The following is a 26,828-nucleotide window of genomic DNA, read 5'->3' as shown; positions in this document are numbered from 1 at the left end:
TATTTATATGAGAACAGGTGAGTGGAAGGGGAAGGGAAAAGAAAACTTTTCCCCTAGATCTCATTCTGCGCATCGGACACAATGACAGCCAGCAGGTTTTAAAACCTGGCACTGCCACAGGATGCTCGCACCGCTGCCCCGTGCTGGAGGGGCTGCAGACCTGAGACCGAAAGCAGAGCAGTGTGGGGTTGCCCTGGGTCTATGGGGTGCTGCAGCACCCAAAGGGGAGCTTTGTGAGGCTGTGAGCCCATGGGGCAGCTCAGGCTGGTCCCAAAGGCACCAAAGTCCTGGTGACCCCGTGGCCAGGCAGCCTTGGACCTTGCCTCCGCAGCGAGCCGTGCCAGCTTGTGTCGGGCAAGGACGAGAGCCCCGGCCACGTCCCCTCTGCCAGCACAGGCATGTGAGGCTGCCTGGAGAGCACTGGTGGAGGTGGCCTCAGGTCTGCCGAGGGTGGGCTGCTCCCCGGGGCATAGCAGGGGCTGGGTGGGTTGGGAGTGAAGCCCTACTGACGTGGTTGGTGTTGCAACGCTGCCCTTATCTTTGTACAAAGAACGCGGCCGCCCCGAGCTGCTCCATGAGCTCCCTTATAAATCGTGGCTCTCCTCACATCTTCCTTTTCTTTTTCCCTTTTTTTTTTTAATAGCCACACAACTCAAGTGAATGCCTTTCGCAAGGTGCCATTGCAATGAGACGGACGGAGCAGATGTGCCCACATGCGCACCAAGCAAATCCTCATCCGGGCCCCGTCCTGCCACACTACTATCTCATTTTAGGTAAAGACTTTGTGGAAATGGTCCCGTGCATTTCCATGGTAACCGTGCCAACCTGGCCCTGCTCAGGGCCCCGGCCCTTTCCCGGCAGAAAGCGGCACAGCCCCACTGGGGTCAGCTCAGAGCCAGAGCGGCATGAGCAGAGCTCCGCCAGCCTCTGAGGATCTCACTGGGCATTTGTTCAGTTACCAACTGGAAAATACACATTTCTGACCGCTGCAACCTTTTCCCAAGGACTTCTGAGCCTGTCATGTGTGACAGCCGTGCCAGCTCATCCTTAACCCTCCCCTTGTCTCTCGGGCTTTGCAGCACCGACGCTTACGAATTTGTGATGGATGCTGCTCCTCTCCAGGGTCTCCTGAAACTCCTTCACGCAGCTTTTCCCAGCACCGCTGTCTCCTGTGCTCACCTGCCGGAACAAACAGACACTGCTCATAGCTTACGCTTCCCCACATCATTTTGGGGAGGGCTGGCATTCACCATAATGCCCGGTTGACATGCCCCTACAGCCCCCCAGCCCTGACCAAAGGAAGGGGATGGTGCCTCCCCAGGGGGCTGTGCTCAGAGCTGTCACCTCCCTAGCGGACAGGCGTGCAGGGATGGCCTGGGTGCGATCTCTAACATATTTTCCCCACTATCCATCATGTCCCTCCTGGCTTGGTATAGCCCCCCGTTATCCTGCCTGCACAGGGTTGTGGAGCAATGCACAAAGAGGCGAGCTCACTCGCTCTGGATGGCGGTGTCCCCAGGGTCCCCAGCGCCAGCCCCACAAGTAACCAGCCCCACAAGTAACCAGCCGTGCCCCCTGCCCCAGGCTGAGGGCGGTGGGACGTTACGAGCCCCCTGCCCTCCTCGTGGCCGCGGAGCCGTGTCCCCGCTGGGGACAGTGCCGCATTCCTGGTGTGGCAGCGCCACCTGGTGAGGTGGCCCCGCCGCCGGGGGCTGCGCTCACCCTGGGGACAGCAAGGGGAGGTGGCCGGGGGGCCACCAAAGCCCCCTCGCTCCCTCCGGGGGTTTGTCCACCACCACCCGTTCCTGCTGATCTGCCAGGGGCAGGTGGCCGTCCAGAGTGCCACCTCAGTGCTTTTTTTCGTTTTCCTCTTCCTTGCAGGGGCTCCAAAAATGGGGATCTGTGGCCCAAGCCCACTGATGCCAGACGGCTGACGAGGAACACGAGGTTGCTCCGTCCAACATGACCATAGCGGGGTCTCCTACGAAGTGCCAGGCGCCACCCGGGCACAGGACCGGGTGCCTGAGCAGGGAGAGGGGAAGGACATCATTTTGCAAGTGCCCCAGTGCATTGGCAGGGCTGGCACCCAGAAACGCCACATGTCCCCGGGGAACAGCGAAGCCCAAGCTGTGGGGCTGTGCCAAGGGCCTTGTGGCCCCCAGGAGCACCGCGTCTCCCCGAGGGCTGGGGCTGGGGTGAGTGTGTCACAGGCAGCGTGGCACTCTGGAACGCGTCCCCGGGATACAGCAACATGACGGCCACCGGTGAGTGACCTTGGCTGGAGGCTTCGGGCCCTCCAAGCACCCCCTGAAGGGGACAACACGGGAGGGAAAAGCAGCATCCCTTAGCCTGGGTCCTCCCTGGGACACAGCTGTGCCCTCACCCAGGTGGTGCCAGTCCCCCCCCTCACACCCAGATCTTTCAGAAAGAAAGAAAACCTCTCAGGACAGGGGACTGCTGGTGATGCCTGCTGGTTTGGAGGAAATGCCACGGCATTCATGCCCAGCCTCCCCAGACCACAAACCCTTGGTATATAGAAAGAGGCCACTCAAGTTTTCCAGCCCCCCCGTGCAGCCGGACTGAGTGCTTTCCGACTGCCCTTTGCCGACAGCCCACAGCACAAGGGCACAGGGGGACCCCGGTGCACAAGTCCCACCCAATATCACATTTTTCTGAGAGCTGTTCTGGCCCAGCTCTTCCCTCTTGTCATCTTTTGGTTCCCATCCATCTTTTGGCAGCACAAAGCCCACACAACTTTCTCTTCTCCCCCCTGCAGCAACCATAGCCTCTATGGACATGGGGCTGCTGCTGAGAGATGAAGTTTTTGTCGACTTTTTCAACACGTTTCTGAATCTTCCTGTAAGTCTGCTCCTCACCCTAAAGGCCGGGGTCTTTCTGAGCCTTTTCCAGGTGAACTTTTGTGTTCTGTGTTAGAAAAATTGGGATTACACCATACTTCGGTTGTCAAGCCAGGGAAAGCTGAGGACTTCAGCTCAGAGGAGATGGAGACAGAGGGATGAAGAGGAAGATGGTTCCTTCTCTGCAGTGGGGACAGGCTCTGGGCTCCCCCACCACCCTGCATCCCTTCCAGCTCTCCCCTTCCTTTCCATGCAGGTGTTTGGCCAGACGCCCCTTTACACCAGCAGCACGGGGCAGTGGGACCTCTGGCCAGAGCTGCCCAGCCACCTGGTGAGCAGATGTCCCCTGTGAGGAGAGAGGAGGGCGAGGAGGAGGGAGGAAGGGCGCTGGGCGGGGAAGGAGATGGTTCCTCATTGCTGAGGCTGTTGTTCATGCAGCCAGGGGGGTGATTTCAAACCAGGCTTCACTTGGCTTTTGAGCCCCGGAAGGAGCAGAAGCCATGGAAAGTCAGGGCTCTGGGAAAGCAGGCAGGGGGAAAGGGGCTGAGGCAGCAGGGATGCAGGCAGGGGCTGCAGCACAAGCATCTCCCTTCCTCCTCCACACGGGGATGGCTCCCACCGCTCTCTGGCAAACCCCATAGCACAGGCCCCTTACTCACCCCAATTCCCTGGCACAAGCCGGCTCCTCGCTCCCAGCCTGATCCTCTCCTGGGGGTTGCGCTGCAGGATGCCAGCCCCCCGGCTTTGCTGGCCTGGCTGGCGAAGCACCGCCTGCCTCACTTCTGCAGATCCAGCCTCTGCCTCCACCTCGTCCTCTGCCAGAAGCTCCTGGGTTTCGTGCGGTCGGAGGAAGCAGGTGAGTCATTGTGGCAGGCACGGAGGAAAGGGAGCGGGGCTTCCTCTCACCCGGTGGCTGCTGAGCATGGCACTGGGTTGGGAAAGGCACCGCACGCCCCGTTTTGGGGGTCACAGCAAATCCCAGGCAGGATTTCCATAAAACAAATGAGGTTTCACCCCTCAGCCTTGCTCTTGTTTATACAGGCTTGCTGCCTCCGTGGGGTTGAGCTGGAATAGCTGCTTAGCAGCAGCTGCAGGGTTTGTAAAAGCAGTGCGTGGGTGAAGCTGGGCTGGGGAGCAGCTTTAGATCCAGGAAAGGGGTCCTGGCATTTGGGGTTTGCTGCTGTGCAGGACACACAGAGCTCTTGCACCATATTGGGTTATGCTCCTCATTCAGGGCATCCTACACTGGGAAAGTCATAAAATCATAGAATCGTGCAGGTTGGAAAAGACATTAAAGATCAAACACAACCATCACCCTGGCCTACCAAGTCCCACCACTGATCCATATCCATTAGTACCACAAAATACCCCACAAACCTACAAAATAACCTGCTAGCTTATGCCCTGGTCTGTCCTGACAGCACCAAGAGTGAACTGTGCTCGGTTTGCCCCCATGTGAGCCCCCCCGGCCCAGCATGATCGTGGGGCACAGCCACTGGGAAGAACGCTATGGCAGCTGGGATGCAGGCTTTCGTTTCAGAAAAAAAACGCAATTTATCAAGGCTCCTGTGCTTTGGTCTCTCCGACAGAGAAACTGCTGAACTGGCGGAGCGCGGACCGGTGGCTGCTGGAGAAGTGCATCAGCGGCAGCCAGGGCATGTGGCGCTTCCGAGCCTCCACGCAGGGAACGGCAGGTGGGCACGGGGTGCTGCCCGGACCCTCCGCAGCCCACTGCGGGCGTGCTGCCCTGCAAGGCACCGGCACAGAGCCGGGGGAGTGGGTGAGCACCAGTGGGGCGCGAGATCCTGCTCTGGAAGATGAGGCATCAGCAGACCCCAGCTTGCACAGCCCTAGATCTTCTCCATGATTTCATCTCACTCCATCCAGGGCATCTTCCCTCAGCTTTCTCTTAAATCACGGGGCTGCTTCATTTGTCAGCAGGGCTCTCAGAGTAATACCAAGCCCTTCACGTCAGTCTCTTGTCTGATCCATAGGGGAAGAACTGACCAACTTCTGGCTCAGCATCGAAAGGCTTCTGGGGCTTGACGAGTCGGATGCAGCACAGCAGGAGCTCTACCTGTCCCTGCTCCACAGGCTGAAAGCCACCCACCTGCGCGAAGGCTCCAGAGTCCTCACCCTCTGCGGCACCCTCACTGGTAAGGACAGGAGCTGGTGACAAATGATGCCCTTCTAGGAAGGTGGCCTGATCCTGGCTGCGCCCAGGTGGAGATGGGATGCCAACAGCAGCTGTGCTTGGCTGGGCATCTCCCTGACACCACCAGGTCTGGATGGAGCTGCCCCCTCATCATCATCCTCTTCATCATTTCAGGGTCATCGCGCAAAGTCAGGCACGTCGGGTCCATCGGCACCCGCAGGGAGATGCTAGTCAAGATGCAGCAACGGGCCCTGTTTATAATTCAGAGTTACTGGCTCCCTAAATTCTTCATCCAGTGCAAGATGGGCATGGAAGAAGAGAAGTCGTGTTGGCCTCTGCTGCAGGACTATCGGGAGCGGTTGGCGCGGGGCACCACGCAGGAGCCCCTGGGCGTTTCGGACGATCTCTTCACAATGCACATTACAAAGAGCCAGGACTCGTCAGGGCCCTACTGCAGCAAGAAGGCCAAGGAGGAGATCTGGGCTCTTGTCAAGGAGGGAAGAGACACCCAAGAAGCAAAGACAAGCTTTCAGACACAACCAGAGAGGCAGCCAGGGCCAGCTGGGAGCGTGAAGGGATCGCAGCCGGGTAAGGAGGCTTTGGGACTGGGTCCTGCAAACGCCGCCTTTGGGGGCAAAGGAGGAGCAACCTCTCCCAAAAGACCTAGACCCAAGGCAGAGCTGGCCATCCATCTGGAGGACCTCTGTGAAGATAAAGTCCTCTCTAGCCTGCGTTCCTCTGCACCTCTCTCCAAGCTGCCGACCCCAAAAAGGTCGTCCAAGACCCTTTGCTTCCTCCCCTGGGCCCTCAGTGCAGACAGCTGTGCAGGACGGCCCTTCAGGGACTTCTTGAAGCGCCAGGGCCAGACCATGGAGACTCGTCTCCTGGACCTGTGGCACGACCTGGAAGAATTTCTGCCTGTGGTGCTGGACCCCAGCAGAGAAAACAGTTTCTTCCTGCGCCATTTGATCGTGGACAGGATATGCAAGACCTACCTGGAGGAGAGCGCCGTCCAGCAGCTTCCCCTGGAGGCGAGGACTCTGCAGGGCCTGCGGGACCACCTGGCTTCTGGAGAGTTCACCCCCTGGATATTCAGAGCCCAGAAAGAGATCTGCAAGGTACAGGGCAGCAGCGGTCGGGCGGGGAGGTACCGCTGGCCTTCACAGCCTGGGCTGGTGTGAGGACTGAGGGCATGGTTAGAAAGAGAGGTATTTGGAAAATGAAGGTGAAGAGAGACCAGGGGGGGCAGAACTTAAGGTCACGAGTCAGCTTGTGCTGGAAGCAGTGACCGAGACGTACCAGGCCAGCAGAGAGGAGCCTCCCCAGGGGTTTGCCGTGCCGAGGAGAGAGCAGTCATTTAGCAGCTGGTGACCTCGGCTAGATTCACGTGCCACAGGGATCAAGGGACAGCGGCCAGCCCTTTGCATCTGAGTCACTGCTTCCAGCACAACAGGATTAAAGCACATTTTTAAAGCACATTTACAACCCAAGCACTTCTGGGCAATGTCTGAGCAGCAAAGCTGTCCTGGGCATCTCAGTGGGGTGTAACCTGCCCGTGGGGGTGCCAGCTTCTGGTGGGGATCATGAGCACCAGATGATGCAGCCCACCTCTGCTCCTCCCCAGGTCCTCTGCAACTTCTATAAGAAATTTCTGGCTGATGACGACAAGACCTTCCTCCAGTTTATGGTAAGGGGGATGCACAGGGGCCATGCGCATCCTCAAGGGGTGTGCAAGCTCCAGTGGGGATGGGAAAAGGTGGTGAGAGGGAGGAGAGAAGCCCAGCATTAGCTGCAGTGGTCCAGCAGCAGCCCACAGGTCAGCCTTTGAGCCACAACCCAGCCCAGAAGCAGGAAGAGATTTAAAAGCAATTGTCCAGGGCAGGCACGGGTGAAGCCAGCAGCAAGTTGTGCAAAACACTTCTGGGAATTAATTCTCCCCCTTTTTTCCTGGTTCACAACAAATACTGCTGTTAATCTGACTCATGGGCAGCCACAAATGTGTACGTCCCTGTTCCAGCATGAGCGGTGCCTGACCAGCGTGCTGGGGAAGAGGGCGTGCAGCCTTTTGGCCTCTGATTCAACCGCACTCAAGTTTTCCATGTGTTTCTTTCCACTGTGTAAAGCTGTGCTTTAAGAAAGCAGAGGCACACAAGCACTCATATTCCCAGCAGCAGAAATCCCATGTTTCTCAATGCCTTCCACCAGGAAGCCTTGCAGAGAGAAACCTCAGCGCACCCTGCCTGTTTGGGTCCCTTGCACAACATACACAGGCAATTTTGCTTACCACAACTAATTTATTCAGTCTGACCACTTGGATTTTCCCCAGATTGCAACGTAAATTCATCAGCTGGTCCCAGAAATGATTAGGACAGGCTGCCAGGGGCAGTGCCCCAAAGACCTGGCTCACAGAGATGTCACCACCGCAGTCAGCAAGAGCCGAGCTCTTACGGAGCAGTAGGTTGGCAGCTGTCAGCTCCTGACCCTGCTCATTAAATGCTCTTGGTTGTAAGTTAATTAGATGCCCAGGTTTCTAAGCATCCCTTATCGAGGAAATTACCTCTCAGAGCACATGCCTGGTCCAGGAGAGCAATTAGCACTTCAGCAGGTGCCGTGGCCATGCTCTCCGCAGGCACCATCCCCTAAGCCAAACTCATCCCAGCCCTCACAGCACCAGCGTCAGAGGAGCTGCTCAGGGGCTTGATGGGGTTATTTTTGGTGCTTGCTCTCAGCAGCATGCAACTCGGTCAGCAGACAGCCTGTCTGGCCCTGCTGCTCGGCCAGTCGTGCAAGCTGGTGGGGAGCCAAAACCTGCAGGAGGGTCTCAGTGGGATAGTGGGAGGCACTCCTGGGACACCGGCCAGAGCCAGTCCCAGGACAGCAGCCAGCAGAAAACACACATGAGCTTACCTGTCTGCCCGTGACACCTCCAGAGCTGTTTTTGGCCCTCCTAGCTGGATGTTGACCCCTTTAGGAAAGCTGCTGCCTTTGGCTGGCAAGCCATTGCCTGGGTGAGCTGAGGGACCTGCTGCACTGCCCCAGCTCCGGCCGCAGAGCCAGCTTTAGGAACAGCATGGACAGGTCCCAAGCTGATGCTGAGCTTTGTGCTCACACAGATTTCTTCCCGAGACCTAACTTGGATAGGCTTGTACCCCCAGAAATGTGCAGCTGGCCTGCTGGGTGCAGCTCCTCCGATGGGGTGTAAGGGATGGTTTGTCTTCTTCTTGCTGCAGCCTCCGCAGAGCAGTGTCCCAGCACCCAAGGTGCAAGGACACGCTGTCAGTAAAGAGCAATGTTTCCTCCTGTCTGAGCGGATAAACGAATCCTTGAAGCTGAGCCAGGCCTTGCATGGCACGAGGAACTTGGAAGGCCTCTCCTCCGAGCACTGGCGAGCCTGGGCCACTCGGCACCTCCAGCAAGGGGGCTCCATCCAGGCAGAGACGGATCTCGTGAGCACGGCCGGTAAGAAATGCAGCATCCCGGGGAGAGCATGGGAATGGGACAGAGAAGGGGAAAGGCAAGGCAAGGAGCAGTCAAACACAGCACTTGGTACGTGCTGAGGGGCTGACGCAGCCTGAAGGAACGAACCCCGGATCTGTTCCCTCTTCTCTACCAGATGCAGACTCCCAGAAGATGACATCAAATGAGCCGGCCGCTCAGAAAGCCCCTCTGGCTGTGGATAGCCCAAGCAAGGATGATGAGATTTTGTCTCCCAAAAGCCCACCGCTTGGTGAGTCCAGTCCGAGCAGACCAGAAGCAGGGCAGGCTCCCAGGCAGCACTTCCTTAGGGTACCAGCCAAGCAGGGACCTGTTTGCATCCCAGCATCAGGAAAACATCTCCAGAAGGAGAGAGAGGTGTCACCCCATGTGAAAGGCATGCCTTTTGGGGTGTGAATCCAGGCTGGGAGCACTTCTCTGAAGCAGATGCTGAGGAGATCAAACCATGCGAGGGCAAAGGGCTTCTACAGCATCCGGTGTCCCCAAGCTGGGCTCACCATGCAGGGTGGATCTGGAGGCAGCCTGGGCTTCTCCAGGGTCCCCTGCCCAAAGGACAGCTGTGAGCAGGCTCTAGTGGTCAGCCGAGGATGGAGCCAACACTGTTCTGTCCCCACAGCTGCTGAGCCTGAGAACAAAAAAAAGAGGACTACTCCCAGGAGAAAAACCAAACCAAGTGCCACAAAGGTCACCTCTGTCGTGGTAGAGAAGCCAACTAAAAGACCCAGGTCTGGCACCTTGCATCACAAGGCTTTTATTTATTTTATTATTAGTTTTGCTATTTACAGTCTTTAAGGAAACAGGGCTTTTCCCACTGCTTTCCCATAGTGTCACTTCTCCTGGATTTGTCATTGGGCTCACTCAGATATAAACATGGGTGGCCCATGGGTCTGACGTGTAGAGTGACCTAGACAGAAGGAAAGAAATATCTTTTTTTCTCTCCCAACCCCATAATCTGAATTTATTCCTCACGTCTTGTGCACTTTGACCTCGGTCACTCCCTAGCACACCACCTGCACTACAGCTAGGCAGCTCTCAGACCCCAAACCAGTGCTTAACATCATCGTGACCAAGCTTAAATCTGTCCTCACTGACCATGAGGATGTCCATGTGCAGTCCCACCCTCCTGGGAGTACTCCAGACAAGAGCCCTGAGAGCTCCACATCAGGACATAAACGTTAACCAGGACGTGACTAGGAGCAGCTCTTATTATTTATTCTGAAAGTCGGTCTCAGGAACCACATTTAGACAACAAACATATTTGACCCAGTCCACCAACCTTCAAATAAGGGCTTGCTAACCCTGTAAAGGATCCAAATCCCAGTCTGCTCCCAGCTGTGTTTTTTCCAAAATTCTGCTGAATCTCTTCAATGATAGCTAGGGGAGCACAACCTCCTCCTCCTCCCACCAGTCCTTCCGGGTGTCCCATCCTTACCTGCCTCCCTCCCCTGGCATCTGCAGAGCTGTCCCGCTCCATTTGCAGGTTCTGAGGTCTCCAGCAGAGACCTTAAATCCTGCCTCCTCCTCATCTCCTTAGAAAAAGCCTCCTCTTCAGGCTGAGACCTAGTCCTATCCTGGCCTATCTGCTTCATAACCCCCTGGCACCACTGGCCCATGTGTTTCCAGCTCTTTAGGTGCCTCTGGTTGGAGAAGCAGGCTATTTTACAGGTAGGAGGCAGCACAGAGGTCACATCTCTTGGTGTTTCTCCTCCACTGCAGGCACTTTGTGAAGGTGCTGCACAACCCTGCCCACCTGCACTACTTCAGGCAGTTCCTCGAGGAGCGCAAGGCTGATGAACCTTTGCATTTCTGGATGGCCATGGAGAAGCTAGTCACAGAGCCCAATGCCAAGACGAAGAGCGCCCTCATTAGCAGCATCGTCAGAAATTATTTCCATGGTGACATCCCAGCTGGTAGGCACCCTCCCACCCTGCACTTTACTCCAGCCATGATAAAGGCTTCTTTTCCCTGACCTGGCTGCAGATCTTAGATCCTCTTGCAGGGACTTGCCAATCCTCCTTTCCCTGCCCAGCGTTTGTTGAGGTCTTCCACTGCCACGTATTTCTAGGAAGGTGCTCTACTTCTGTGGCAGGATCTCCTGGCCAAGACCTGCAACCTGCAGTTCCTGCAGTGGCAGAAATAGCCCTTCCCTACCTCATCTCCTTCAGATGCTCTTGTAGGCCCAGCTTCACTCCCAAAATACACAATTAGCACAGCATAGAAAGGAGAAGACATGAGTACCAGATTCTGGGGCAGGCAGAGGTGGGACAGGGTGCCACTTGCAGATGCGAGGGTAGGAAGGGCTGTCATGGTGGCTCAGGGATGGCTTCTAGCAGCAGACAGTGACCACTTGTCTCTTCCAGAGGAACAGCTGGACTGCCACTCTTCTATCATCAAAGAAATCAGGGAGGCTGAAGTAGTCACACCCTTCATGTTGATGACAGCACAGGTCTTTGTCCAGAAAGCAATGGAAAAACGATGGTGAGAAGTGGGCTCAGGCTGGCTTCTAGCTCCAGTAGTTATGCAGCCATCCTTGGGAGCGCCAGGTGACAGAGAGCAACTGCTACAAACCTGCTGCCCTATGAGCTGACAACACGTACATCCAAATCCCTGCCAGACCCTCACCCCAGCAAAACTGCCACTGTGGCTACTGAGGCGCCTCCAGCCCCCATCCCTTTTTCTCCAGCCTCCTCCAGGACCAGGAGTCCTGGGGGACCCCAGCCACAGGGCCATCCCCTCTCAGTTGCTCCCCATCCCAGCCACCAAACCACTGCCCTGCTCATGCATCTGATGCTCTCTGATCTCCCACCTGGCAGGTTTAAGGAGTACCAGGACCTGTTTCCCCCGAGTGACACACCCAAGTCTAACCTTCGTTTGCGGCACGGGATGGGGAACTTCACAACAGACAGCCTGGTAAGGAAAGAGCCTCCCTGCTGGCAGGCTGGGGTGTTGTCTAGGAAAGAAAGAGGGGAGATGCTGTGGGTCAAGAGGTGCTTAAATAAATGGGACGAAGGGGGTCAGAATCGGGACACTCCTGGAGGGTTGCAAAAAGCAAACAAGATAAAGCCTTGCTCTTACAAGGTCTGGAGTGCTGCTCCATGCACAATTCACCAGATTTAGTCAGGAGCAGCTAAGCAATTCACACTACCACCCCAGGAAAACACAGAAATGCAAAAAAAAAGAAAAAAAAAAAGAAAAAAGAAAAAAGGAAAGATGATGAGTCTCATGGCCAGGTCTGGGCTCTGGTGCTCCAGCAGATATCTGTCTGGGAGCAAACCCCACAGCCAGGGGCTGGCTCCCCAGGGCTGTGCCACCAGCTGAGCTGGGCTGTGCCACATCTCTGCAGAGGTGGGCCTGGTTCGCCATCCACGACATCGTCAAGAGCATCTGCAAGTTCCATCGGGAGATGAACAACGACAAGTGCCGCATGGAGTTCGAGGGCTTTCTGCGAAAGGAAAGAGAAAATGAGGAGGAAAGTAAGGCTGGAGTCCTGCCACTCGCTCCTCTCTCCCCAAGACTGTCCCAGGTTTAGGGGAGGTACATGGAGGAAGCCTGTGGCTCCTCAACAAGCCCCATGTGCTGAACACCAGGTGGTCTCTGCTGGAGGTATTTAGCTGGTGATGCAGGTGTTTCAGGATGCCAAATACTGTGTGCAGAAATCTTGGGTGATGAGGCACAGAACTCTGCACAAGCAACACAGACATATACATACCCCTGCCATAGCTGGTTTTCTGGTGCCAAGTCCCCACCTGCTGCCCCTTGGTTCTCTGCTAAGCCCATGTAATAATTATGGCGAATCACTCTCAAAGCAGCAATGTAAAGACAACAGTTTGCAGGCCTTCTTCAACAACAGGAGGCACTAAAAGGAGCTAAGGTGAGATAGGCCAAAAATACACAAAAGGGAGTGATTTTCCATGCATCAGGGAGCTGACCTACAAATGGCAGAGCTGGATCAGGTTCAGGAGGGGACTGGAAAAGCAAGTAGAAATCATTGAAATTGATGGGTATACAGGCAGCCCACCTAGATCAGGAAATCCCTGGGAATGAAAGCGTCTGGAAGTTGGGGAATATTTTATATTTGGGAAATAACAGATATTTTACCTTTCTTTCTCCCTTGTAATCCACTTGTGGCCTCTGTCAGAGACAGGATAATGGCTAGGCAGACTTTGATATAACCTACTGTGTCCATCCCCTATGAAAACAATGAACAAAAGCACTCCATGAGTGCAAGGAGGAGGACAGATGAATGGAGGAGGTCACTGAGCTAAGGGAAAAGCACACTGAGCGGGTCTGAACTCCCTGGGGAGCCCTACAGGCTGCAGGAAGGCTGTAGTCCACATAGGCTGAAAGGCCCTCAGGCAAATTCCTGGTACACAAGAAAAGCACAGGTGAGGGGAGGTAGCCAGGTATAGCTCAGCATCAGATGCCCAGCCGGTCTAAAACCAGCACTGGGGGAAGCAGGACCCAAACATCTCGTCCCCTCTCCCAGACCTGCCCGCCACTTCGATGCACAGCAGCAGCACTGCGAGCATGTTACGCTCCCACGCCATCTCCCGCAGCTCCCTGCAGGACAAGGACATGGCTCTGGTGAAACGCCAGCTCTTTAACAACCAGCTCATTACCGTCAACTTCCTCGTCGATGACCTCCGCTTTTATCTGGAGATCGACAAGTAAGCGCCCTTTCCATGAGCACTCGGGTGCCACCAGTCTGCCTTGGCTCAGGCCCAGGCTCTCCCTGAGGGTGGCGCCCATCCCTTGGTAAGGGACAAAGCCTTCCCTGGTAAGGGGCAAAGCCACCCACAGCTTCTTCATACACCGGGGGCTCTTCTGCCACCCCAAAACACCCTCAGCACCTCTGTGCCAGGCTGGGATCTGGACACCACGCTGCAGCATGAGATGACCAAAGCTTGTTCACTGTCTACAGCGAGCCTGCTGGTGGTTACCCACCCTGTTTGGCTGTCCCACATCTCCTAGATGTCTTTGTTGTTGGCCCAGTAAATATGTAGCCAAGCAGGAACATGCCTGCCTAGTATCAAGGCACTTGTCTCAGAGCAAGACCTGCAGGCGTGCTTTTGCAGGTTTTCCAGGCTGGCTGATTCGGCCGAAGCTTTGGCAGCCCGTGACATGCGCTCAGAAAAGGAAGTCGCCTTTCTCAAAAGGAAAGCTGCCATCATCAGCAAGCTCTTCCTGAACTCCGACATCCCCCCCAAACTGCGGGTAAGGTGCTGGCACCCACCCAGGACGCCTGGAGGGGCTGCCGGCTGTTCATTCCTCAAGACCATCACATTGCAGTCGTGAGGAAAGAAACCAGACAGGGGTTGGGTCTGCTCCAGCCAAGCATGCTCTGAACCTTCAGGACATGGTCTGGAGCTTGCAGGAGCTCTGTGTGTGCTCCATGGGAGCTGATTTGTCAACAGACCCATGCTAGACCAATCCCCTTCTTGCTGGAGAGGCAATGGGACTGAAGCATGAGGATGGGTGTTACACTCCAAATCAGTCCTTTCAGTCTCCACAGGTCAAAGTCACCATTATCCCTCCACAATGCACCCACCTCTTCCTCTAGAGTAGCTGTGACTCTGCCCATCTTCCCTTTGGAAAGCACAGTGTTTTTTCCAAAAAATCCAGGGGGGATCCTGCCCCTATGTTCAGGGCAGTCAGCCTGGACTTCAGTAGCATCTCTTCTTAGAGACGTTTGGAATGCCATGGGGGTTAGTGAGAGGGATGTGCCACCAGGAGTGCTACAAACCTACAAACTGCTGTGGCTAAGCGTGGTCTCTCCTGTGGCCAGGTGAACATCTCTGAAGATGACAGAGACCTAATCTGGAGTCTGTCTTCCAAGGGGTTGCTGAACCGCCTCCTCTACCACAGGGCCAAGGTCACCCTCCTCCCCATCCTGATACACTTCTGGAAGAGGTACCCGTCCCCTCCCTCTGAGGCAACGGAGGCTGTGCGGGTGCCAGCCTCTTTCTCCAGCCACCTGGCTCCTCTGGAATGAAGTCAATGCAGACGAGACCCTCCCCAGGATCTCAGCTGTAGACATCTGCTTGGGGGTTTGCCGTCCCTGACTCCAGCCTTTCTCATACAGGTTCTGCAACTGGAAGGTGATGAAGAGCTTTCGGGTCTCCACGGTGGAGCAGGAGTCAGCCTCCTTGCCCAGTATAAAAGCCTGTTCCGAAGTATCTGACATCTACAATCCAAGTAAGACGAGTGCTTGTCCCCCCAGCTCCATGTTTGCCCTGTCTCATTGTCCCAACAGCCAGCTGACCAAGGCTGTGGCTACACCAGCACCCCACCGCATGCTCTGCTATTCCACTTAGCTTCGAGGACTATGTGGGGCAGACCTCGTTAAAACCATTCCTTCTCCTCAAAATCAGTCAAAATCACCCAGTGGGTTTTTAGAAATTTCTTTGGGGATTAGAGAAGTGGGGGCAGACAGTTCATAAGCAAAGAGCTGTTGCATAAGCCTTGGTTTTTGAAGGAAACAAGTTAAAAATACCCCATACACATGCTTAAACAGAAATTAAAGCAACTAATCTTTGGGTTACAAGTCAGATGTGAGCAGGAAAAAGAAAAGAGACTGGCCAGAACTGTGCAGGCAAACAGCAGGCTTAGTGGCATTATAAGGAGGATGCCTTGAACACTGGGATTGGAGAAGAGGTTTCATGAGGATGCAAGGTGACACTCACTAGTATATCTCTAGGGAAAAGAATTCTTTTCCCCTCATCCACTTATTTAGTTTCAATATACTAAACACTAAACTGTGAAAAACACAAAGAAAGCGCTGTTAAGTGCTGTCACTCTGCCTGACAGCCTGGCTCCTTGTCTGAATATTCATTTGGAAATTGTCTAATTGATTTTTGATTAGAGGGGAAACCAAAATAGGCACGTACTAATCTTGCTTTGACGGCCGAGTGGGTGTCAGCAACGCAGCGTTCTGCTCCCGGTAATTTATCACTGTCAAGTTCTGGTTAAAATCAGCACGGCTGGAGGTTTTTTGCTGTGAACAGGCAGGTGCTTGAGCTACGGCTCAGCAGCCACGCTGGAGTTGCAGACCCTGTGCTGGTGCTTTCCTCTCTCGCTGCACCTTCCCAGCCACATCTGCTAGCTCAGACCTCAGGTTTTGTACCTCATTGCAGAGCCTTGCTGTGGTCTCCCTGCCCAGGCACACAGCGAGCTGTGTTGACCCAGGAGGGAGGCTAAGGCAAGTCAGAATTCATATTATTCCTGAGACAACTTCCCCACTGACCATCCAGGCTAGTGAACAGTTACCCCTGCCTTCCACACCGTGCTCCCAGGGCCTTCTCAAACACAGCTGCAAAACCTTGTTGCTGCTGACCTCCCAAAGACAGGGACTAAACCTAACCCATCACAGGCACATTCTCAGCTAGCAGCAAGCCAGAAGCAGCATGTTGCACAGGAGCTGCCTGCTGTGTCAGCTGGGGCAAGTGTTTGCCAAGGTCTCCATGAAAATGAAGGGGACACACTGACATTGACCCTACAGAGAATGCCCCCAGGACAACTCTTGTCCAAAGCCAAAGCTCCCTGTAGCACCTGCCTCTGCAGGGATGAATATCACAGGGAGAGATGTGCCATCTCAGCTCTGTGTCATTTCTCCTGCCCTACCCTCCATTCGGCCCGGTGGGGTAGGGATGGACACTGGCACACCCTGGTGCAGGGCAGAAGCTGTCCCAGCTCCAGCTGCTGACGAGGAGTAAAGCAAACCAACACACAACCCCCAGAGAGCTGCTGCTTCTGACTACGCTCATGCCTCTGCCACCTGCTCGGGACATTTTCTGCACCTTATCGCACTTCCATCAACAAACTTTATCTAATGATTTGCTTTGCTGACCTTCAGAGCTTGCTTTTCTGCTGGGAAAAATTGGGTGTGCTGCCTTAAAATTGCTAGGCAAGATACCTGCAATCCCCAGGAGAGCCCTCCTGTCATCCACCTCTCGCTTTTGCCATATTTTGGGGATTACTTTGCCGTGCAGACAGAGGGTGCCGGGCTGGCCGCCTGTCGCCAGGCGTCACTGTGGCACTGCCCTCAGGCTCTGCACAAGCCCAGTGGGACTCCAAGGGGACATTTCTCCCTTACCAGGCAATCACGTTGTCATCGTGTTCACGCTCTTGGGAGGGATCCGCATCCTGCTGCCACAGTCCCAGAAGAAAAACGAGCTGCAAAATGAGCTGCTGGAGGAGCAGAGGGGTGAGCTGGTGCCACGAGTCTTCCTGCCCCCAAGGGCAGCTCCAGCCGCAGGGGTGAGAGCCCAGCCTTAGGGCTCCCCACTCCAGCCACAATGGGGAGTTTGTGCCTGTTGCTTTTCTCAGGTTCAAAGAAGAACCATGAGAAATATCTCCCACCCAGCAAGCCTGTAGGGCTACCTGCAGGGCAAGTAGGTGGCCGCAGGGGCAGCCCAGCCCCCAGTCCCCAGTTGCACCAAGGATGGGGTCCCAGAGCAAGGAGGCATTTCCCTCCGTCACTGCCCTCCCCGAGCTTGTGCCCCAGGTGCCAGCAGCTCCACCTCAAAGCAGCAGCTGCTGCCCCTGGGTGGGCTGTTTCCAGCCCCAGCTCTCTGCAGTCTCTCCCAGTAACACACACACAGTCTCCAATTGCTGGATGTCCCCGTGCCCTAAGCACAGCCCCGTTCACACCATTCACCCACACATCCAGCAGCAGCAGCCACTGATGCAGAGCTTCTCCCCTCTGCACAGGCTCAGAGGGAAGGACAGATGTCACAGCACCCTGTCCACACTGAGCAGCACAGGGAGGTGCTCCAAGGAAGCTGAGCAGCCAGGATACACCACGTAGGCTGCACTTAATCTGCAGTAAGACCAACATAAATAATAATAATAATAATAATAATAAAAATCAACTGACAGTATCCTCCAGCGTGCCTGATAACACAGCACCAGTGGTGGCTTTCAGGGACATGCCACAAGGTGCATTGCCTCCTTCCCCTCATTTATCTTTAAAAAAGGCATTGCCCATGGCTGAGACCCAGTAGCTAAATAAATCACATCGGGTGTCCAGCAGGACAACACTCTGGTGCCTTCCCCAAGAAATGTGGGAGGTACATTTTGCTGGAGGGGCTCAGCTGTCCCCAAGGTGGTGAGGTGGTGCCTGTCTTGCCAGAGTCTGTCCCTCCCCTCCCCCCCAAAGTCAGCTCATGCCTGATTTGGGATTTTGTCTTTTTTTTCATTATTATTTTAATCAATATCCTGTGCACCTATCTTTCCCAAGCACTAACCAAACGTTACTGAACACCTTTACTTTCCTGCCTGACGGGAAGGAAGAGTAGCTTTGCTGAGCCACCAGGAAGCTGCAAAATTCCCCAGCGTACTTTGGACATGATTTCATTGAAAGGACCTTCAGCACGCCTTGCGTCTCGCAGCTCCCACCCCTGCAAGCTCTGCCATGTAACTTGAAAGCTATTTTTAGCTATGCTTTAACCCTCAGATCCTAGAAGGCTGCATCCTGGCAACAGCACAGGTGTATTTAAGGCAGGAGATAACATTTCCTATTTGTCCATTATGATTATCAACGCTTGGCTTCTGCAGAATCAAACAAGCCAACCCAAAGTCCAACATTTCTGTAAGAGAGGAACTTCTTGTAACCAGCTGCAAAACCAGCCAGCTCCTCAAAACTTGATTCTGCACCTTGGTTTTGCCCCAAGCCTCCAGCCCCAAAGCTAGCTGTGTTTCCACATGCCTCGCACTAGCACTTCAGCCCTAAAGGCACTGTCCCTGCAGTGTGAGCCCAGCTGAACCCCGTCCCCAGAAGGATTCATGGATGTGGGCCCTCTGGTTTAGGCATCCTGGAGTGCTCTCTGCTTCCAGGGAGGGCTCTTCACAGCCTTTCAGAGCCACCAAGCCACAGCCCTTTGGTACCATGGCAGGGTGATGCAAGAGGGCACAAAGGCTGCAGCACGCTGGAGATGTGGAATTTTTATAAGGCACTGTAGGAGCCCAGCCCATGGCCTCACCTCACCGAGGGCTGAGCCCCAGGCACGCATCTCTAGGCATCCTCCTGCTTCCTGGCCACGAGAAAGATGGGGAGATGAAAGAAACAGAGCAAGGAAGATGGGGAAAAAGTCAAAGCAGTGGCAAGAGGAACCAGCATGGGCCAGGGCACATTTCCAGGACACACACACACACACAAAGTGCACAGCAGCCTGCAGTCAGGTTCATACACAGCCCTGCTTGATGGTTTGCAACTGCATAAAAATATAAGCACACACAGCTAAAGGGATGCAGAGCTCCACAATGCATTCTGACAGCCACTTGCTTGTCAACGAGACAGATCAAACACATCCACTCTGAGTTCTGCACACACGTAGGCACTGATGCTCAGCTCTGCACATCTGCTCATCCATGAGATCCTCACCCTCACTCTGCAGGAGTAAAACAGCAAAAAAAATCCACTCTTCATCCCATTTCACACCGGACTGTACACTTCCAAGGAGAGGAAGCCCTCAGCACCCAGCAGAGCTCTGGACTGCCTTCCTCTCTCAGGTAGAGGTGGGGACCTCATTCATAAATGTGTAGGAAACATTTTTCCAAATTTATTCCCAGTTTGGTTCTTCATAGGTTAATAGAAACAACAATAATCAGTTTTCAAAAAACACTAAAAATCCTTTCAACAGCTAGAAAACATTTCCAGCAACGTATAATCATCGTGCAGCCCCGTGAGAACTGCTGGCAGAGAAACAAACGAGCCCTTGGGCCATCAGGATGCCACAAGGCTCCAGAAATGGGTTTGTGCTGCTCAGCCCCAGTAGCAGAGCTCTGGGCTGCTGTGTATGAACAGCAGGGCCGGGCACCAACAGCATCCCTGCTTCTGGCTGCTGTGTTCAAGAAGTGGAAGAAGGGAATTCATGTCTTGATAGGGGTACCCGGGTGGCTCATAAGTGCTATCTGTAGAGCTTCCTGCTAGGGAAACTCCTTCATCAGAGTCCCTGGTTGGCAATACCTGGCCTCTTCTCCTGCCTCTTGCATGGATTGGAAATATGGGGCCTGTCCCACATCTCCTTGCTCTCTGTACAAATCAGGGAGATGGGGACAGGGAGTCACAGGGGACCTGGGCTGGCACTCAGCCTGGCTCCTCGCCCAAGTCCATGGTCCTTACACCAACCACTTCTTCTGAAGCACCTTTCATTTCTCCATGCTCTGTACCTGCATGTGCTCTTTCCCATCTCTTTACCCACTTTCTTCAACTCTTTTTTTAGCTGAAGAAACAGGAAATAAAAGTAGGCAGAGCAAGTGGGGATCAGACATGGGACGTGAGGCAACAGCCTCCTACAGAGGAGGGTCCTGAATGTCTACGAAGTGGCTGTAGTTGGGATGCCGGCGTAAACAGTTGTAGACGTAAATGGTCAGTGCTGGAAAATGCTTCAGGAAATACTCAGCATAGTCCCCTGTTATTTCATCGATCCTGAAACAGAACAAAAACAAAGTTTGTAGAGCACGCCCAGGGGGTCCAGGATGCCCTGGTTTCTCCCTTGCACAGAAAAAGCCATTCCAGAGGCTGATAAAGCAGGAAGATTTCCTACAAATCCTTGAGCTGTAGCTTTTCCCTTCCCCACGTTCCGGGCTCCATCTTTTTGCCACTTCTCCAGCACCTCTAGTGCCTAGTCCCACCTGCACCTTCACAGAAAAGCTGTGCTGGCCACCCGCCTCAGTGAAACCACAGCTCGGGGTTAACACCACCATGTCCCAGGGACCACCAACCACAGAGGTAAGATGCCCGTGATCGCAGAGGGTTGGAGAGTCAGGACCTCCTTAGCAGGACCTCCTGACCCATTCAGAGCACCTCAGCACAGTAACCAACAGCAGCGAGGTAGACAAGGAGGCTTCTCAAAGGTGAGATATAAAGATACCGTCCCTCATCACAGAACGGGTGACACAAGTCTGGGAGTCAGATTTTGTTTCAAAACCTGAAGTCTAGTCCCGTGAGCGAACTTCACTCTTACCCTCAGGAGGGGCGTTCTGAGGACTGATCAGACTGCTAGCTGCCAGGACGTAAGCTCCCACACCACTGCTGGAGGAGACAGCCCATCTAACAAATTGTGTTTTGATGGACTTCTCCCACATCCTGGCTACATCCTCCCTTCTGAAGAGCATTTTGCTCTCCAAGTGACCAACTCTCACAGATTGCTAGGTGTCCCCAACAACACAGCTGTGGCAGGCAAAAAGATGCAAACATCTACCTTTTATTGGGGTGTTCATCCAGGTTTCTCATGAACCTCAGAAGGTCTGTGACACTGTTTTTATAATGGATTTTATTTCCATAACTGGATTTTTCCATGTTATGCAGAACCTCTGGATGAATCTGAAAAAAGCTGACAGGTTATTCCCTACCTTTCCCCACCATGGAAGCAGCACACACACCTCCACCTATCACAACTGCTGCCTTCCTGCAGAGGCATCATCTTGCGTGGATAAATCTTGTGACACTTCAAAGTAGGTTTGCCAGCATGAGCAGAAGACTTCACTCCGCAGGACACGCACCGTGCAGACCCCTGACTCTGCAAAGGGCTTCCTCTCCTGCCTTGCCAATGCAGGACGTTATATTAGGACTGCCAGCATGGCATGGCAGATTTCCGTGCACGTCTAGAGGACGGGACCATTGAGGGACACTCGGGCTGCCCTGCTGAACCATGCCTGCCAGATCTCACACTATGCACAAGGCCTTTCCAGGATGCTACCTGCAAAACCAGGCCCGATTTCACTGCTTTTGAGCCAAAGCAAGCGCTTTTGCCAGAAACTTGCGGAAACAAGGGCCAGAGGTTCCTGTCTTAGGGGTCACCAATAAGTACCCTCGAAGGTTTGCCCTTAAACCACCATCCCCAGCTACGAGGATGGATGCCTTACGTTTGTATAGGAGTGCATTGCATGAACACCACCACTTATTTTGATCTGGGAAGTCAAAGGATCTGTGCAGACACTGCACCTCTATATTCTGTGGTTGTATCTGCATGGGGCTAGTTTCTCCTTCTTGTGGATGTTAGGCAGAGCCTGTGAAATGCTCAGGGAAAGCTTCTGCTGGATAGCTAGCACAAGCTTCACATCGATCCAAAGAGAAAAGGCTTACCTTCTCAGTCCAGCATGGGTAAGGACTCCTAGCATTAAGAGCTTTAAAAGGATCTTTATTCCTTTGGAGGTCCTTGATTTTATTCCAGATACTCTTCAGGAATTTGAACCTGCTGTGGAATAAGAAGCTTCATTAGCTGCATCAGAACATCTCTGTCTCCAGCACCACAGGCAAATCCCATACCAAGAATGTTCCTTTACTCCCAGGACTTACGTCTGTTTGCTCCAGAAATAGGGGTGTTTGCTCAGACCATCCCATCCCTGCTCATCATGATAGTCCAGGCGCTCTATAAGGTCCAGAGCTTCCTCGTAATCTGGGGAATCTGCATCCAAATCCTCAATACTGACTTCACAAAGGGGTTTCCTACCCCCTGCTAAAACATACAGCACGAGCCTGCTGAGATCCTGCAAGGAAACACATCACTGCTAACCCCCAAGACACATGAAGCTTCTTACCAAAGGGAAGAAGTGGGAGCAATGTTTCTAAATGACAGAACGCACATGTAGACACGCACCTACAGGCGTGCACGAGTACACAAACACAGACGGGAACCCTGAAGCTGCGTGCACAAGGACTGAGGGGTCAGGCACTGCAATCCTGCTCCCGAGGTATCTGGGGAGGTCCCAGCACCAGCCACAGCCTTGCATCCTAATTATGTGGGGTTTGCTCTTCTATGGGCTTGCCCAAAAAACAGTGAGTCTTCTAGCTGAGGATGCACAAAGGCTTCCCCTAGGATTCACAGTGAAAGAAGATATCAGAAGTAGCCAAAATTTGAAAGCATATATCGATTTGGAGTTATCATTACCTCTAAGTCTGAGCTTATAAGTTTCTTTTTGTCTTCAATCAACTCTCTGTTGTTATCAAAATCCGCCAAGTAAATTTTGCCAGCTAAATCTGAGGAAATAAGAGAAGATATCAACAAGTGATGGCAGAGAACCTTAATGCAAGTTTGTCACCGCGTTCTGGATGGGGCCCTTCTTTAGAAAACATCTCTGGAAAGACTTGCTGTGAGTTGAGCTACCCGCAAAGCCCTGGCAAGCCAGGCATATCTAATGAGGCATGTCAAGCTGATCTATTCACTCCCCCAGGACTGTCTGGCAGCACACCTGTACCTACCCAAAGAGAACAAATGCCACAGACATCCCGTTCTGCATAAAGATACCTGCACTGGTGTTTCATACCTGACCTGGGGCAGGGGGTGTTAGAGAGCTATGAGGAACCTTCTCTAAACCATAGGCAACAGGAAAGCAAAACAAAAGACAAAATAACCTATCAAGAAGTTCCTGGGATGCAGAGCTTGGTGAGCAAATCCAAGGGAGTGCAGCTCTTTCACTGCCTGAAAGATCATCTTCAGGATGCCCTTGTAATCCTTTTCATCTTCTGGATCCTGCAGATGTTCTTCAAGGTTTTTCTCCCAGAGAGGGAAGCACAAGTACATGTAGCCTCTTTCCTTCTCAAACTGGAAGAGCTTCAGTAGATGTTCGCAGTCACCACACTGGTCAAGGAATTCCTTCTCTTTGCTCCCCTCTGCACTGAGGAGTATTCTTACTGCCACTTCTGTCCCACCGTGGAGCCCCAGGTAGATGCCACCCCGGGACGTGCTCTGAATTCTCTGACGGATATACTGAAATACCTTTAGTTTGCCAATCATGGGCCGATATGTTTCATGAAGGCTTTGCAGCTGGCTACTCCAGCGTTTGCTCTTTGGCTCCCAGTTTTCGTAGCTTGCTGGGACATACTTGGCATTGTACTTGCGAAGAAGACGTTGCATTTTATTAGCATAGTTCCTATTTGCAATAGGAATTAATTCCCCAACGTCAGTCCTTGCTCCTTTTTCACACAACATCTCTGCAATGTCGTAATCATTTTTTTCCACAGCCACCATCAGCGCTGTTTTGCCACCCTCATCTGCATCATCGATATTTATTTCATCCTTGTCCAAGAAGGCTTTCACCAAACACGGGTTCTGCATTTCAACAGCGAGGATGAGGGCAGTTTTCCCACTTTCATCTTTGCATCTGACATTAACACCACAGTCCAACAGGAAATGGACTATAGATACTTTCACATATATAGATACTTTTACAGCCTTAGATACTTTCTTATCATCGACCTTGAGGGCATGGATCAAGGCATTTCTGTCTTCATTGTCACAAATGTTCAGATCAGCCCCCATCTCTTGGACGAGAGTTCTTACAATGGAGAAGCAGCCATTCCTACAGGCATCCATCAGCGCGGTCCTACCCCCTTTGTTCAGTTTCTTCTTCTCGTCGCTGGTTACCCTCCTCATATTCACGTCTGCCCCTTTGCTATGCAGGTAGCTCAGGGCTTCCTCGTTCCCGTACCAAGCAGCCTCCATGAAAGCTGTGAAGCCATTGTTGTCACAATCATTGACATCAACCCCATAACCAAAAAGGAGCTCCAGGATTTCCACGCTGCCCACAATCGCTGCCACAATAAAGGCGGTGGCACCGTTGTCCTTCCTGGCGTGTGGACACGCGCCCCTGTCCAGCAGGAGCTGGACCATGTCCTTGTCCCCAGCCTGCACGGCGCTCTGCAGCGGTGTCCATCCGCTGCCCACTTTGGAGTTCACGTCTGCCCCTTCCTCCAGCAGCTCCAGCACCTTTTCTCTTTCAGAGTTTCTCACGGCAGCGTTTAGCTCGGAGGCGAGGCCATCTGCAGCCTCCACGCTGGGCGAGGTGGCTGTGCCTTGCGCCCTGGGGCAGGCTCGCTGTGGGTCACCTGGTATGTCGGTGGTGTTTTCAGGAGGAGAACACAGCAGGCAGGCAGAAACCGGCATTTGCATACGCGACATGCAGAACCGTGCTTAACGTATCTAAACAAATCAGAAAAGGGGCAGAGCAGCTTTAACCAAGAAGCATAAATTCACAGTCCTGTAACCCTTGGGAAAGGCAGACATCTTATTTTCGCATAGTTTCGTCTCCCCTCCTCCCCCAAACCACAAAGCAGCAAACGAATACCGTATTTCGCTGATTTAGTTACTCCTGAGAAACGCAGTGCATCTAACCCTCGTGCCTTTTGCTGCATGCAGACAAACAAACCATTGCTTTCAGAGGACACAAAGCACCCCGCTCTCTCCTTGAAGCTGGGGGGCCCACGAGGCAGAGCTGGGTGTAGGCAGGAGCAAAGGAGAAGGCACGGCCACTCTTCGGAGCACAGCAGAGGGCACCAGGCTGGAAAAGCAGCACAATATCCCCCCAGCACGGCCAGGGGCTGCAGACAGCAGGGGGGACACGGATGCTCTCACCTACCACGGAGCAACGCCGGCACAGAGAACCTGCAAGAACTGGAGAGGGAAAGGGGTGGAGGCGAAGGTGTCCGAGGCGGAGGTTTACATTTGTTCTGCCCCTTTCTCTGCTTCTACTTCCTCCACCGAGAGGCAGAGCTGCAGGCACCCTGCCCAAGGAAGCAGGGAGGGCTGGCCCGTCGCACTGGCCTGCAGCCAGACGCAGCTGCGCACTGGCTGACAAGCAAAGTCACACAGCCCTGCCGGCTGTCAGCCAGGGCCACCAGCCCCAGGCAGGAGGGGACAGGGACTCCTTCTCAGCTGCAAGCCCAGCAGCAGCTTAAAGCAACTCCAAAGCCAGGGAGCAGCTTTTCCCAGCAGCATCACAAGCATAATTTCTCCTCCCACCGAACAGAGTGGTGCCTGGGAGCATTTGATCCGCTTGTGGGGAGGGCTGGGGTGTCTGGGGACATTTCAGCACAGGAGAGAGGTTGCAAACCCCCTCTCATTTCAGGAGCAGAAAGCACAGAGATGTTAAATGCACCAGTACTGGTCTTTGATTGAAGCTTTTTCACACCTTTTGGTAAATCCGTCCTTGTGGCCAAACCAGCCCAGCCCCTGGATCTCACCCATGCAGTCACCGAGCCCCAGCTCTGTACCCGAGCTGTGCTGGAAGCAGGCAGCTGCCCCCTCTCACCCCGGCATCACCTTTTGTGTTTTCCTCCTCTCCTATAACAGCCCCCAAGATAGCCTGCCAGAGACCGAGCTTCTTCACCCCAGGGAACACTGAATTTTAGGTGACTATGGACAACTGTCGTGGTCCTGTTGTTCGCAGGCTGTAGGCCAGCAGATGGGCGCATTGCAAGGATTGTGAGGTCCAGCGATGACACCGCCCTCTCCAACCAGAGCAGAGTTTGGGCTCTTGTCCAGAAACTTTGTTGTGTTCCCAGTGGGCCAGTGTTTTTTGTTGCCAAAGATCATCATTTTGGATGTCCTTCATGTAGCTGCAGTGGTAATTTAAGGCTCAGAAGCATCTTCTGAAGCCACCTTCAGCTCGTAGCAGGGCTGTGTTGCAGTCCTCTGACCCGTGCAACCTGTGATTAAAAACCCAGGTGACAATACATAACACCAACGCCACCTAATTAGAAAAAAAAAGCTCCCTTCAGGAAGCTGATTTAAAGTTGCTCCCCATCTTATGGTGGAAGGATAGAAGGCAGCCAGTTCTGACAGACACACCATCAGAAATGGCTCCCAAAAAATAAATCTGTAAATACGACTGCAGGGAAGGCAGAACAGACTCGGGATGCCTTCCAGACAAACAAACAGCTTTGTGGTGACCACACTGCAAACGCTGTGCAGCACGACAGTACTTAGGGTAGCATCAGGATAATGAAAATAAGAAGCCAAATTGAGGACAGGAAAGCTTCTCGCTTGAAGGACGACCATGATCAGCCAAGGAACAGGAGAAGTGATGGCCATCAAGTTCAGATGAGCTGCTGCTCATGCCTGTTGTGGTTTACCTTCTCCTTCTGGTCTCAGGGAAGAAGGACATTACAAAAGTCACACCACCACAGCAGGCTGCGTCCCTGTACCCTGCAGCCCAGCACTACAGGGCTTTTCCCACCCTTTGCTGCAGCTGGGCCAGCACAAAGCCAAAAGTGAAGTGCTTGCAACCAGCAGGCAGAATTGTTCTGCATCTGTACACCAGCAAAGCAGGGCTTCCCCAGAGCAAAGCATGGTTTTCCCCCCCCAGGTTCCCCCCCCCCCCCCCCCCCCTTTTTTTTCCTCATTTTTCCCCAGCAAAGCTGGGTTTCCCCATCTCTCCTCCCAGATCCAAACTGCTTTTGCACAGTAATAAGTTTAAGCGCATTTGGGCAATTTTTGGAGGATAGAAAGCTCTCTGGAGCTTTTTAAAGCATAGGATCTTTTGCAGAGTGCTTGCTTGCCCCCTGCAAGACAGGGGCTCAGGAGATGATCCTCCTCATC

General features: G+C 53.6%; 2 protein-coding genes across 4 annotated transcripts; one reads left to right on the top strand and one right to left on the bottom strand.

The window, feature by feature from the left end:
- The first annotated feature begins 1,582 nt into the window (after window positions 1–1,582).
- Window positions 1,583–14,962, top strand: RGSL1 (regulator of G protein signaling like 1). The gene is made up of 20 exons (XM_035333371.1): window positions 1,583–1,693; window positions 1,743–2,264; window positions 2,777–2,859; window positions 3,115–3,189; window positions 3,585–3,714; window positions 4,448–4,552; window positions 4,853–5,014; window positions 5,188–6,131; window positions 6,638–6,700; window positions 8,244–8,472; window positions 8,627–8,799; window positions 8,905–9,233; window positions 10,225–10,418; window positions 10,869–10,986; window positions 11,322–11,418; window positions 11,852–11,981; window positions 12,995–13,175; window positions 13,584–13,722; window positions 14,294–14,418; window positions 14,591–14,962. The coding sequence occupies exons 2-20, from the start codon at window positions 2,252–2,254 to the stop codon at window positions 14,820–14,822; spliced, it is 3,522 nt and encodes a 1,173-aa protein (XP_035189262.1). The 5' UTR covers window positions 1,583–1,693; window positions 1,743–2,251; the 3' UTR covers window positions 14,823–14,962.
- A 4,083-nt stretch (window positions 14,963–19,045) lies between these two features.
- On the bottom strand, window positions 19,046–25,936 carry RNASEL (ribonuclease L). 3 transcript variants are annotated; one of them, XM_035332635.1, is made up of 7 exons: window positions 24,864–25,936; window positions 22,865–24,431; window positions 22,401–22,489; window positions 21,809–21,999; window positions 21,596–21,707; window positions 20,712–20,833; window positions 19,046–19,936 (listed from the first exon to the last, which is right to left on the bottom strand). In XM_035332635.1, the coding sequence occupies exons 2-7, from the start codon at window positions 24,408–24,410 to the stop codon at window positions 19,801–19,803; spliced, it is 2,196 nt and encodes a 731-aa protein (XP_035188526.1). In that variant the 5' UTR covers window positions 24,411–24,431; window positions 24,864–25,936; the 3' UTR covers window positions 19,046–19,800. The 3 variants fall into 3 exon arrangements, with proteins under 3 accessions (XP_035188526.1, XP_035188523.1, XP_035188527.1); XM_035332632.1 differs by having other exon boundaries at window positions 24,868–25,936; XM_035332636.1 differs by having other exon boundaries at window positions 21,596–21,704; window positions 24,868–25,936.
- Window positions 25,937–26,828: the final 892 nt, after the last annotated feature.

This window comes from Oxyura jamaicensis, chromosome 8 (assembly GCF_011077185.1).
Source record: "Oxyura jamaicensis isolate SHBP4307 breed ruddy duck chromosome 8, BPBGC_Ojam_1.0, whole genome shotgun sequence".
Taxonomy (NCBI): domain Eukaryota; kingdom Metazoa; phylum Chordata; class Aves; order Anseriformes; family Anatidae; genus Oxyura; species Oxyura jamaicensis.
The sequence above is the reverse complement of the archived record's forward strand: the minus strand, read 5'-3'. Positions and strand labels throughout refer to the sequence as shown.

What these genes read in the sequence shown, in the direction of transcription:
- RGSL1 (XM_035333371.1), top strand. An exon ending in CCAGGCAGCACTTCCTTAGG is followed by an intron (nt 8,800 to 8,904) that starts GTACCAGCCAAG and finishes TTTGGGGTGTGA; the next exon opens with ATCCAGGCTGGGAGCACTTC. An exon ending in AAGCCAACTAAAAGACCCAG is followed by an intron (nt 9,234 to 10,224) that starts GTCTGGCACCTT and finishes CCTCCACTGCAG; the next exon opens with GCACTTTGTGAAGGTGCTGC.
- RNASEL (XM_035332635.1), bottom strand. Translation starts at nt 24,410, where the DNA reads ATGTCGCGTATGCAAATGCCGGTTTCTGCCTGCCTGCTGTGTTCTCCT. An exon ending in TTATAAGCTCAGACTTAGAG is followed by an intron (nt 22,000 to 22,400) that starts GTAATGATAACT and finishes GTTTCCTTGCAG; the next exon opens with GATCTCAGCAGGCTCGTGCT. An exon ending in GATGAACACCCCAATAAAAG is followed by an intron (nt 19,937 to 20,711) that starts GTAGATGTTTGC and finishes GTTCTGTTTCAG; the next exon opens with GATCGATGAAATAACAGGGG.